General features: G+C 39.7%; 1 protein-coding gene across 7 annotated transcripts in view; it reads left to right on the forward strand.

Annotated features, from left to right (window-relative positions):
- CNTN4 (contactin 4) overlaps positions 1-14,152 on the forward strand; it is a 566,629-nt gene that overhangs the window by 428,585 nt on the left and 123,892 nt on the right. For all 7 annotated transcript variants that reach the window (XM_060110875.1, XM_060110877.1, XM_060110876.1 and 4 more), the window contains one exon: positions 3,673-3,823. In XM_060110875.1, coding sequence (XP_059966858.1) covers positions 3,673-3,823 — 151 coding nt within the window. The remainder of the gene's footprint in view (positions 1-3,672; positions 3,824-14,152) is intronic.

A 14,152-nucleotide genomic window follows, 5' to 3' on the forward strand; every position in this document is an offset into this window, starting at 1 on the left:
CCACTGCACATCCCATTAAGGAGTTATCATTCTTACTATCTCTCTTGAGAAATGATCCTAAGGCACAACTTCAGTTTTCAAGGGTTCTGTTGGCCACTTAAAATACCCTTGACATGTGACCAAGAACCATTTAATTAAGTAAAAACAAACAGTTGAGAATTGCATAGAAGACTTCTCTCAGCCAGATGATGCTTCTCCTAGGTAATGTAATGTTAATGAATTAAAGATCATTGATAAATAATAAAAAGTTGATTTCCCACAGGGAAGTGGTCCTGTAGTATGGATTATTCCAACACTGGGTGAGCAGTGCCCCCTAGTCGCCCATGTAAGAAATATTGTCCTTGAAGTGTATTAGATTTAGCAAAAGAGGATCTCCCAGGATTGGTGCTACTCTCAGGCTCAAGTGGGTAATTTGACAATTGGTTTTATCTTTTCTGAACTACTAGGAACCCACTGAAATCTCACCTTCAAAGTGCACTCACTTTTTCCAGTGCCACCAAAGGTTGGATTCTAACAGTGCCCTGTTGGGACCTTACCAATAACTTAAAACCTGATTCTCTGTGAATGTCAAATTAACAGGGTCCTTTTACTTTGCCTTCAAGCCTCTCCTCTCCTGATTACTAACTTTCCTGGTTAGTAATCAGAATAAATATAAGGTACAGACATGAAAGAGCGTCATCCCACAAGCTTTAGGGTATCTCAAGTGTGAAAGATGATCACAAAATGGCAGAGTATTAAGACATCCATTAATGGATCAAGTATTCAAAAACAGATGAAGGTCTAACAATTTTGCCCTAGGAAGCATTGCAGCTTATGGTGGCAACTGATAGATTTGCAGAGTTTGATAACACTAGAAATAAATTAAGCAAACGAAGTAGACAAAGAGAAAAGATTTAAATTTATAATTCCATTTTTATTAGTGAAAGACATTCAAAGGCAGTCTTTCTCGAGGATATCCAAAAGATAATATGCACATACATAGTACAGTACAAATTCTTTTGACATTGGAATGTGTGTTTTCTGCCTTCTGTGTGGCTGATATCGTGCTATTTCAAAGCGTAAATGCAATACATAGTTTTTTGACAAATACACCCATGTGTTGTGCATGGTTTGATTTATGTAACTCATTTAAATGCAACTGCAGAATTCCTGTTGAACAGATGAAAAATGTCTGCCTAAAGTGATAAAAATGTGTGTAGAAAGATATAGTTTTAAGAAGGGATTTTTATATGTTACAGATTTGTAACTATTTCACACAATACCCTTTTGTAAAATGTTCTAGAAACTTGATTTTTTTTTTTTTACATTAATGTGTCAGTTCAGGTGTTTCCATAAGATGGGAGTGAGTCTATTCTGCTACAAGAACCTTTCTGTGGGACTTCCCTGGCGGTCCAGTAGTTAAGACTCCGTGCTTCCACTGCAGGGGGCACAGATTCCATCCCTGGTCGGGGAACTAAGATCCCGCATGCCATGCGGTGAGGCCAAAAAGAAAAAAAACCAGTAACTTCTCTGTGTTGAAAATTAGCATGTGTGGGAGTGGCAAATGAGGTCAGTATAGCAGATGCTGGCTTTGTCCATGTATGTCACTAGTTCCAGCAACCGAGCACAAGGCCCACTAACTCAGGTCAACACAGCTAGCCAAGGCAGAAAGCACATTGACCGTGACTCCCATTCAGCCCACATTTTCCTCTTGACTGAGTTTGGTCACGTACTCTAACATAGCGATGTTCAGAGCGTGGTTCTCTTCTGCACTTTGTACTTGTTTTATACTTTACCAATCTCAACTCTTCTCTCTTCCAGCTTCCTTGTTTCATCAAGCTGTCTTCATTCACACACACACTAAAGTCCTGTATTTTTTGTAGTATTTATCTATTAGGAATTTAATCTGTCTTTTTAGTCATGCTAACATATTTACTAGAATGTTTATTGTTTTTGTTAGTATTCCTGTTACATAAATATCGAGTACGTCTGTCCTGACCTTATCTTTTTGAGAACCCTATAATTTTTATTATGTGATTTTGCAGATCATACAAGGAATGCATTTATCTAATTATAGCAAAAACATTTGTACTTGCACTCTACTTATTAATTTCATTTATCATTATGGAATTACTCTTTGAATTATAGATTCCCCTCATGAATCCAAGGAGCACAGATTGAAGTATCAATTGCCTGCTAGATTCATTTATTTACTTTAACCTTCACATAGTAAAACCAGCCCCATGTGTACATTGCATCACCCCATTAAAAAGTAACCTTTCCGGGCCTCCCTGGTGGCGCAAGTGGTTGAGAGTCCGCCTGCCGATGCAGGGGATACGGGTTCGTGCCCCGGTCTGGGAGGATCCCATATGCCGCGGAGCGGCTGGGCCCGTGAGCCATGGCCCGTGAGCCATGGCCGCTGAGCCTGCGCGTCCGGAGCCTGCGCGTCCGGAGCCTGCGCGTCCGGAGCCTGTGCTCCGCAACGGGGGAGGCCACAGCAGTGAGAGGCCCGCATACCGCAAAAAAAAAAAAAAGTAACCTTTCCATCTTTCTTTCTTTCTAGACACTGAAAGTATTTCCATGACAAAAGCACTTAATAAAGGTTTACCTTGCTTCTGCTGAAGCCTGCTTTTTTTTTAATCACCAGCTTACGGCTTGAGTACGTTTAAAACCCCCCGTCCTCCCCACCTACATAATACACACTCACTACCTGTCCTCTTTTAAGTAATTTGTGGTTAGCATTTAAATTTCACATTCAGCATGGTACGAAATCTTAAATTCCATCGGGTCAAATGGCAGTGAGTTAGGGATTTTAAATACGATAAAATTAAGATTCCAGGAGATGAATCTGTGCTCACAACATATCCTAAAACGTATTAATTCAATAAATGCAGAAGAAAATAGAGATTTTTCAGAAAGGCCCCTTCTATATTTCTGTAAGGACACAGATGTATATCTTTTGTTTTAGGAAAGAAAGAATTATTTAATATTATATCCCCATAACTACATATTTGATGTCAACATGAGTGAATTTTTAGAATACTGGAAGTGAGGATGGAGTAGAGTTTTGTAAGAGCAAGTCACAGTTTATCCAGCAAGAACCAAGCATTGCACTGGGCAGTAGTAGTGGAAAGCTGAACCAAGTCGTTGATTTTAAGGAGAAGCTTTACACATGGTGATGCTATAGACATTTCAGCACATCTTCTGATGGAGACATGCACAGAGTGCTGTGGAAAAGAGCAGAGGTGGTAACTATCAATGAAGGAAAGCTTTAGTCTACACAATCAGAAAAATACCTTATGGGTTTTTGTTTTGTCTCTCCCTTTTGCTTCCCTGAAATTTTTAAATTTATCTTCATTTGAACATGGAATCATTTTTTTTTTAAAGAATCACTCAATAAGGTGATAGAAGGTTCTGTATTTTGATCTTCATGTTGGAGTATACCAAATGCATCAAGCTGTATGCACTTGCTGCTGGTATATTTTACCATATACAAATTACAGCTCAACTTTTCATAATCTATCAAAACTTCCAGTGCTACTCCCTTTACTTCAGAAAAAAAAGTAGCATCCTCCCTTCGATGCCCAAGACAGCAATAAGTCCATTACAGAAAGAAAAAAGCTATAAAGAATGATCTAGTGGGTTTTTTCTTCCATAATAATTCATTGTTCTATTTTCTATATTCTCTTCCAGCTGTGGGCCCAGATTTTTCAAGAGCCCTCTTAAAAAGAGTAACTCTTGTCAAAGTGGGAGGTGAAGTTGTCATTGAGTGTAAGCCGAAAGCCTCTCCGAAACCTGCCTACACCTGGAAGAAAGGAAGAGACATATTAAGAGAAAATGAAAGGTATTATCTTGAAATATTTTTAATATTTGATTAACCTGCAATAATTTATAAGTCTGTTATTAATAGTCCTAGAGGGGAGAATTTAATCTCTGCTGTTCGTGAACTAACTGTTAATCAAAGAACTGAAGCTTTGGAAAAGGGTGGTAAATTAGTTGGTCTTTATAATCCTTCTTGATATTAAGATTCTAGAAAGCCCTTCCTGCACAGAGAGGTCACATGATCCCTCCTGAAGGCTGTTGGAGCTGCCCAAAGATGAGCAACTAGAAATAATCTTTCTTTATTTTAGCCTAAGATTTATTTTTGTAGGTTTGCCCACTTTTCTCCATCCTACTCCTTTTTGTATAAACAAGTAAATCCAGTTCTTCTTTGTGATGACAACCCCTCAGATATTTGGCAGTGGCTAGTATGTCTCTTATTAGTCTCTCCTTTTTTGGAGCTAAATGTCTCTAATTCCAAAACTCATTCTCAAATAGGATGGTTTTGATCATTTTAATCATGGCTTTGTGAAACAGAGTTCCAAAAAGAAACTTTTTTTGAAAAGTTTTTTTTTTCTTTCTGATATCTAAACTTGTCACCTGTGTTTTCTATTGTAAGGGAATTACGTTTAGAAGGCATGTTGTTTATACAGTGTAATTACAGGGGTTGTTGGGGTTTTAGGTCACATTGTGACAGATGGCAGGTATCTCTTAAGACCTTTTCTTGGCCGTCACCTCCATAAAATATATTCCCCACCCCTTTCCGTAATCTACTCAATCTGTTGGAAAGTGATAATTGCACATGAGTCCATGTCCCACATCAGATCACATTTACCAGCTCTATACATAACGATTTTCATGGATGCTAAAGGTCAAGTACTCAAAGATGCAATTGGGGAAGGCTGTAAAAATGTGTATGTATCAACTTTATACCTGTACACCTTTGGATTTGCATATGCAAAGTAGATCATTGCACTGATGATGTTGTCCTTATTAATGATTTTTGCAAACAAACCTGATATGGTTTATAGATGGTGTATTCACATATATTAAATTTGTAATATACATCTCTCTGATTTCTATCATATCAAGAAAGCAGTATAGTTTACAAATTATTGGCATGGCATTTAAATCTGGAGCCAAAGTTGGAACTTGAGAGCACAGTTTCTTATTTTATGTACCACATGTATTGCTTAGATTAAGGCTGCATTTTTAAAGTTTTAATATAACCATGATATAAAGAAAAAAAAATTTTTTTCATAATATGGATAAGAGACAGACATGTCAAAAACCGTGAATGGGGCTTCCCTTGTGGTGCAGTGGTTGAGAGTCCGCCTGCCGATGCAGGGGACACGGGTTCGTGCCCCGGTCCAGGAAGATCCCATATGCCGCAGAGCGGCTGGGCCAGTGAGCCACGGCTGCTGAGCCTGCGCGTCCGGAGCCTGTGCTCCACAACGGGAGAGGCCACAACAGTGAGAGGCCCACATTCTGGAAAAAAAAAAAAAAAAAAGTGAGTGAATTAAGCTCTAGCAACATGGTAGATCAAAATCCAGGAGAGGCAAATAAGCTTTGCCACTGTCACAAGCAGCCTGCAGTGTCTTAAAACAACAAAAGGAAATTTCTCATCCACACTGCACGCACACCAGGGGTCTGCTGGGGGCTTTGCTGCCCTCTAAAGTATAGGCTGGTAGAATAGCACTCTCTGGAACATTCGAATTGCAGAAGAAAGAGGGTGGCTAAACATGCATGGGCTCTTAAAGCTTCTGCCCAGAAGTGAAACACTTCTTTTTCACTCATGTTTCAGTGACCAAAACAAGTCGCATGGCTCTGCCCAAATTCAACCCAGCAGGGAAATCCAGTCTTACTATGTGCCTAGAAGAAAAGGGACAGCCTCACATTTTGAACAGTATTAATGATTGTTTACCACTGCTATAACTTAATCATTGCTATAAGTTGATTAAATTAACTTTGGGAAAATGATATATCACTATCAAGAATTATTTTTAATAAGTGAATTTAATTGACTGTTTCTACCATTTAGCTTACCACAAAGCTTATCTCTCTCCAATTTTTGTTTTTTTTTCTGACTTGATTAATGGGGTTCAAATATTGCTTCAACATTTATGTGGCACTAAAGGTATCTTTAAAGCGAGGGAACTCCCCATCATTGCTCAAGTCTTGGTATTTATCACCTCCACCTCCAGTGTCACCAGGCATGACCCAGACTATCAGTATTAGCACTTTTTCTCTCCATGGGTGCTGTGTTCTCACAGTTTTATTTCTCCCTGCTACCTCGCTCACAATGTTTAAACAGATAGGTTGATTTCCCTAATGTAAATGAATCCAAAAGCTGGCCAGGTGTAATTGAAAGGGGAATGGTGGGGACTTCAGTATGTGCCCCATCCAAGGGAGACACCTGCCACTCAATTCTAGCATATTTTTGCCACCAAATGGAGATGCAGGTCCGTTGCCTCCCCACCATTTCATTTTTCAAGGGAAACTAGAAATAAGGAATTTAATTTGAACTATCTTAATTTTTAATCATCAGCACCTTTTTAAAATTTTAATGTTAGTACAATATGGTCCACACATCCATGGACCAACTTTACTCCATGGGCTGCTGGTTTTTAAGTTACGAGAAAGACATAATCTCAGCTGAACATCCTGTAATTTCTGAGAAGTGTGAAAAATAAGAAAGATATTACCATTATTTTCTCATTGGCCGAGAAGAAATTCCACCATTTTCCTCTTTTTTTGTGATAAAGGAGAAGCATAATTAAGTGGATAAGTGAACAAAAGCAATCATATGTAGAATTCAGAAATGAAAAATTTTAGAGTTCCTATTTTAGGAAAGGATTGACATTGTTAGAACAACACAAAAGGAAAAATTCTTTGACTGTGTCCAGTGTTGAGTAATACTTTCTAATATACTGACTTGTTAGCCCTAATTCTTTTTTGAGATGTGGGATCCTAAGAATCAAAAGGCAGTAACATTTGAATAAAAGATGTTTTAAAATTTTATTGAAGTATTGTTGATTACAATGTTGTGTTAATTTCTGCTGTACAGCAGAGCGACTCAGTTATACGTATATATATTCTTTTTCATATTGTTTTCCATTATGGTTTATCACAGGATATTGAATATAGTTCCCTGTGCTGTACAGTAGGACCTTGTTGTTTATCTATCCTGTATATAATAGATTGCATCTGCTAATCCCAAACTCCCAATCCATCCTTCCCCCACTCTCCCCTCCCCCTTGGCAACCACAAGTCTGTTCTCTATGTCTGTGAGTCTGTTTTTGTTTCATAGATATGTTGATTTGTATCGTATTTTTAGATTTCACATATAAGTGATATCATATGGTATTTGTCTTTCTCTTTCTGACTTACTTCACTTAGTATAATAATCTCTAGGTCCATCCTTGTTGCTGCAAATGGCATTATTTCATTCTTTTTTTATGGCTGATTAGTATTCCATTGTATATATGTACCACGTCTTCTTTATCCGTTCATCTGTCAATGGACATTTAGGTTGTTTCCATGTCTTGGCTATTTATTGTGAATAGTGCTGCTATGAACATAGGGGGTTCATGTATCTTTTCAAATTATAGTTTTGTCTGGGTATATGCCCAGGAGTGGGGTTGCTGGATCATATGGCAACTCTATTTTTGGTTTTTTGAGGAACTTCCATAATGTTTTTCATAGTGGCTGCACCAATTTACATTCCCAACAATGCAAGAGGGTTCCCTTTTCTCCACACTCTCTCCAACATTTGTTACTTGTAGACTTCTTAATGATGGCCTTTAACATTTGAATAAAAGATTATTCATCTCAATTACAAAATATCGATATAAACCAAGTTTCAGTGGAGCAAAATTTGTGATCAAGCACCACTTTTTATTAATGTTCTCCCTAGAGCTTATGTTTTGACTTTGCCAAATGCTACTTAAGTGATTTTTAATTTCAAATTTAACTAATCAACTGCCTACAAATGAGTTTACAATAAAAGTATAAGAAGCAACATTTTTAAATGTTTACATTTTGATCTTATATGGTGGTATTATAATTATCTCAGTGGGTATGGATTCAAAAATACTGATTTAATGTTAACATGTGAGCAATTTTAAAAATATGTTTGTATATCCTTACTTTGGTTTTTCAAGGCTTTAGAAATTTAAATCATATTTACACTGGCCTTATCTATATTAAACCAATCATCTAAATGAAAGATTGAATCTTCAATTTTTATAGCTTTGCTATTGTGTAGGCAGAATAGCCATAAACATAAATCATTTCTTGTTTTCTTGTATATTTATCCAGCAATCGGAGTGTAGGCAATAGCAGACATTTAAAACAGGGATGACTTGTCACAAAGGTGCAAGTACTTTACTTCTCAGGAGAGGCCTCTAGTTGCCACCAAAGCAGTGGCATCATTTGGATTAATTGAACAATTAAGCCAACTAACTGAATAAAGTTGATAATTTTGTTTACTTTCAGTTTCTAGACAGAAGGCATTTGAGACAGATGAGGTTGAAGTTGATCTATTACAAACAGAAACATCAAAATATAGAAATAACAGAATCATTAATAAAAACCTAGGCTCCTAGAATTATAGAGAACCATTAAACCAACCTGGATGGACTCTTTTTTTTTTTTTTTTTTTTTTTTGCGGTACGAGGGCCTCTCACTGCTGTGGCCTCTCCCGTTGCGGAGCACAGGCTCCGGACGCGCAGGCTCAGCGGCCATGGCTCACGGGCCCAGCCGCTCCGCGGCATGTGGGATCCTCCCGGACCGGGGCACGAACCCGCGTCCCCTGCACCGGCAGGCGGACTCCCAACCACTGCGCCACCAGGGAAGCCCCTGGATGGACTCTTGATTGCAAGTGACAGAAACCCAACTCAGAGCTGGCTTCAGTACAAAAGGGAATTCATTGGCTCCACATTTAAGAAGACCAGGGATGGGCTGTGACTTGAGGTGTGACCAGGTTCAGGTGCTTACACGTTGACATCAGGACTTGATGGCTCTCTTCGTCTCTCACCAGTGCCTTCCTCTTTGTTGGCTCCATTTTCTGATGGGTTGTCCTCTCCTGGTGGTAGGATGGCTGCCAGCAGCACCATGCTTGCCCTCTCTTCTAACAGTTCCAGAATAGGTGTTCATGAAATTGAATAAACCTGCCTTGGTCAGTGATCTTCCCTGAACCAGTAACATTCAAGGGGGTATGATGCACTGATTAGAAGCACATGATCGTGTGCTTATCCTACGAGGCCCTTGGAGAAGCGCCACCTCAGACCTCATGGACCGAGAATGGGACAGGGGTTTCTCCAAAGAAATGTAGGGTCCTACAACCAGAAAAAGAATAAATGGATGCTAGGCAGGCAGTAATGTCAAATTCCTACTCTAGTCATGGAGCCTAGCCTCCATTCCAGGACAGGGATCCCCACAATGGCTGGACCCTCACCTTCCCTGGCTACGTCTAAGATGGAGACCTAACTAATTGTTAGATTATTTCTTTATAACCAATATCCTTGTAATTTCCACTCTAAAGTTATACTAAACAATCTAATTCTTTTCCACCACCCCTCTTCCCCTTATATTCTAACAAGCTATTCTCAAGTCCTCTTTCAATTCTTTTCCAAGCCCAAATGTCCCTGATCATCTTCATATGACATTATTTGGCATCCTCTCACTGTCTTAAGCATTTCTTTCAATGTCTTTCTGAAAGCCAGAATTAAATCTGCTATTTGGAATTAAAGCAGTATTAATAAGGGAATAAATATCTTTCTTTATCTCTGTAGCAAACAATGACAATTATTGTTTTATTATGTCCCTAAAGAGGAAAAATTATCTTCAGTGAGCTTAGATTAGTAAGGCAGGTGAGTGTACATCATAGAAAGACCACTCCCTCCCAGTGATTATTTTTAAAAATTAACTTAGTGCTTAACGGGGTAAATCTAGTTGTCCGGAAAATTCACTTAGAGAAAATATTTTGCTTCTCACTGAAGCTGAAGAAATGAGTGAAATGTTATTCTAGTTAACAATGTGTGAATAATGATTTCTTATTCTTACTCATCCTTGAGAATTTCTCTGCTTCCTTTTAGACATTAGGCTAATACATTATATCAAGCTAATGGATAATAACTAAGTAGAGATATGCTGCTGAATGTTTCCAAAAAGAATCTGAAACTTACAGCCTGCATGTCACAGGCATGGTTTCAGAACAGCAGCAGGACTATTTTGTCAAACTAGCCAACACAAATTTTGATCAATGAACGAAACATTCATTGGATGCTTGCCACATGCTAAGCCCTTTGCTTGGCACTGAGGACAGAGAGAAAGCGGAGACATAAACCCAGCCCTCAAGATGCTCTTAGAGGACTTCCCTGCTGGCGCAGTGGTTAAGAATCAACCTGGCAATGCAGGGGACACAGGTTCGAGCCCTAGTCTGGGAAGATCCTACATGCCACGGAGCAACTAAGCCCGTGTGCCACAACTACTGAGCCTGCACTCTAGAGCCCCCAAGCCACAACTACTGAGCCCGCGTGCCACAACTACTGAAGCCTGCGTGCCTAGAGCCCATGCTCTGCAACAAGAGAAACCACCGCAATGAGAAGCCTGTGCACCGCAACAAAGAATAGCCCCACTCGCCACAACTAGAGAAAGCCCAAGTGCAGCAACAGAGACCCAACACAACCAAAAATAAATAAATAAATTTATTTTTTAAAAAGATGCTCTTAGAACAGTGCAGGGGGCTCAGTAGCAAAATAGCAATATGTTTTTCAATAATCCTAGGGTGTATGTTATAAAGGTGATATATTAAGATGGAACATTGGAAAAGGTAGGCCAACAATAGATTGTGGAAGCCTTGTATTTTATGTCTGTAGAGTTTAGACTTGAATTCTGGGAGAGAATTGAAGGATTTTATGCAAGGGAGTGCACAGTCATACAAGTGCTTCAGAAAGGTTGCTCTGCCCATGACATGGAGAAAGAATCAGAGTAGAACAAGATTTGGCAGGTACAGAGACCAGTTGCAGGCAGTAGGCTGGGACAGAAATCAAAAGGACTTCAATGATGTCAGTCTTCTGAGAGTATAGGAGAGAAGACAGATAGATGAGCTATTAAAGAGTAGAATTTAAATTTAAGTAGAAAGATTTTTGAAAGAAGGAAGCAAAAAAGAAAATGACTCCTAGGATTCTAACTTGAGCAGCTGGTAGATGGCAGTGCCATTTACCACAATACTGAGTAGAGAAAAAACAAGTGTGAGAGGGGAAAATAAAGACATTAGTATTAACACGTTAAATCTGAGGTGCCTGTAAGTGGCGATGTCACATTCAGATTGGAATTCCCATTCAGTGCCACCTTCTCAGCAAAGCCTTTTCCCAACTAACCTATTTCAAATTGTAAACACCGCCCCCATCCTCTTTCCATGCTTTATATTTTCCATAGTTCTTATCACCATATAACATGCTGCATATTTGCTTTTTTGTTTTATTATCTGTTTTCTCCATCCTCCATTTAATCATAATGTAAATTCCATGAAAACAGAGACGTGTGGGGGGGGGTGTGTGTGTGTGGCTTAAACAATACAAATTTAATATCATACAGCCCTGGAGGTCATAAGTCTGAAATGGTTCCTCTTGAGCTAAAGTCACGTGTTCCTCCTGGAGGTTCTAGGGGAGACGCGGTGTCTGGCTTTCTAGAGGTCACCTGCATTCCTTGGCACGTGGTGTAGAGCTAACAAAGTCAAGTGCAGTCCAGTTGAGTTCTCACAACACAGCACTTCAACCTCCTCTTCTGCTTCTCTCTTCTACTTTGAAGGACCATCACGGTTACATGGAGCCCTTTGTGTTTTGTCCAATTCTGTAACACTAGCATCTAGGACAATGCCTGGTATAGAGTAAGTTTTCAGTGAATGAATGTCTAACAGGAACTATGGGTCTGAGTTGAGGAGAGTAAAGACAGAGACCTAGATGTCACCAGTAGATAAGAAGCCATGGAGTGGAGAAGTGAATCCAGAGAGAGTTTTGTAGAATGAGAACACCTGTGAATCAAAGGAAGGAACCTTGAGGAACGGCCACATGCAAAGAATGGGTGGAAGCAGAGGCCACTGGGAGGACTGGAGTGGGAATTCAGAGACGTGGGGGAACAACCAGGAGAACGTAGTAAACAGAAACCAAGGGAGCAGAAAGTTTCAAGAAGGAGCCAGCGCTTGGTGCTTCCAAGCGGTCCGACAAAATAATGGCTCAAAAATGAGTGCTGGACCTAGGAACCTTAACATCACCTTGGGCGAGCACGCTGAGGCCACAGTGGACACATTCTGAAGACAATAAAATGGTATAATTATCCATATTCTTAGGCATTCCTTCCCAGACTGAAATATATGTTTATGTTAGCCTGACCCCACGGTATAATCAGAGCAAGTCTAACATCCTATGAGACTGTTCAACCCAAATAGGAATAAAATGCATATGTCTTGTCTAGAGACATTGAAGTCTTCATCCAAGGTGAAATTAGATCATGGCTCTAATTTGCCTCTCTTCCCAAAGGCCTTTGGGAGAGTTGAAATGAATGTAAAACGCGGAGGAAAATCCCAGCACAGGGCAGCAAAACTCCATGTTGTCTATAAGGTATGAAACTCTGGTCTGAAGACACTGGCAGTCTGGGAGGCAGAGCAAATGTGATGGCAGGTATTTGCCCAGAAGGCTGGTGCAGTCCTTGCGTGGAAAGGAAAGTTTATTGCTTCAGGCATTCTGTTTCCCTTCTGGAGGCAGCCTGTCTATATATGTGCTCCTAATGAGAAACCTGCCCTCAGGATATCTCTTACAGGGGCTGCAGAGGCATACAACTCTGTTATTAGGAATTCTGCCCTGGGGAACAATTATGTTATTGCAATAATTAGAGGCACTTCATCTCCATAATAATGGAAATCCTGTCTTGGAGGCAAAACAACATCAAAGCAACTTGAGCATCATTGCTCTAGATAGAATCTGTTGCCCTGCTTATTGGCAGTACTATATCATTTAAATTTTGCATGTGCAGTCATGGAAATAGGCAGAGCTTATCCTGCTCTCCAGTTCAGACCTGGAACTTTCCCCCATTCCTTCCGTCTGTTTCTCCTAGAGCCATGCATAAAATAGTTACGGCTTTGAGTTCCCCTGAAGAGCAGTTGCAGAAGAGTTTAGAGACATTTGTTTTTAAATGGCTGTAATGGTACACAGACCCTGTCCTGTGGAGACTCCATGAATTTAACCCTCAGCCACCAACCTTTCCTACCTCAGTATAGTTATGTCATATTGTTTTATGGTCAGAGTTTAAAGTGATATCCAAATTCAGGCAGGGACTACCTGCCACCTGTTCTATTCATATGCTCACAGTATTGGTTATGCCTCAGGATATGCTGGCAAGAGAACTGAATTTTTATGTGGAAGTATTTAAAATAAGGTCCCCAGTCTAAAGGCAACACCTGGTAAAATCCTTCTAGCTGTTTCCCACGTTCATTGTTTCTTTGTCGGTCAGTCCTCTGCCCCTGTCCTAGTTTCTACCCTTATTATCTCTTGTATAGACTTTGCAACTGTTAAACTAACCTCTTAACTGGTTTATTTGCAACCAGCCCTCACTCAGATCTTCCACGAGATCAAACTTCACACATCACATCCCTGATATATTCAATTCAGTAGACATCTGTCACACCCTTCCTCCGTATAAGACACATTTGAGATTATGAACATAATTTAAAACAGGGTTCTACAGGTGTCATTTTTTTTAATTGGAGTATATTTGCTTTACAAGGTTGTGTTAGTTTCTGCTGTACAACAGAGTGAATCAGCTATATGTGTACCTGTATCCCCTCCCTCATGAGCTTCCCTTCCACCCTCCCCATCCCACCCCTCTAGGTCGTCACAGAGCACTGAGCTCTGTGCTATACAGCAGTTTCCTACTAGCTATCTATTTTACACATGGTAGTGTATATAAGTCAGTGCTATTCTCTCAAATCGTCCCACCCTCCCCTTCCCCCACTGTGTCCACAAGTTCATTCTCTACGTCTGCATCTCTTTTCCTGCCCTACAAATAGGTTCATCAGTATCACTTTTCTAGATTCCATATATATGCACTAATATATGATATTTGTTTTTCTCTTTTTGACTTCACTCTGTATGACAGACTCTAGGTTCATCCACTTCACTACAAATGACTCAGTTTTGTTCCTTTTTATGGCTGAGTAATATTCCATTGTATATATGTGCCACATCTTCTTTATCCATTCATCTGTCAATGAACGTTTAGGCTGCTTCCATGTCCTGGCTATTGTAAATAGTGCTGCAGTGAACATTGGGGTACATGACTCTTTTTGAATTAC

Source organism: Mesoplodon densirostris, chromosome 10 (assembly GCF_025265405.1).
Source record: "Mesoplodon densirostris isolate mMesDen1 chromosome 10, mMesDen1 primary haplotype, whole genome shotgun sequence".
In the NCBI taxonomy this organism is placed as follows: Eukaryota; Metazoa; Chordata; class Mammalia; order Artiodactyla; family Ziphiidae; genus Mesoplodon; species Mesoplodon densirostris.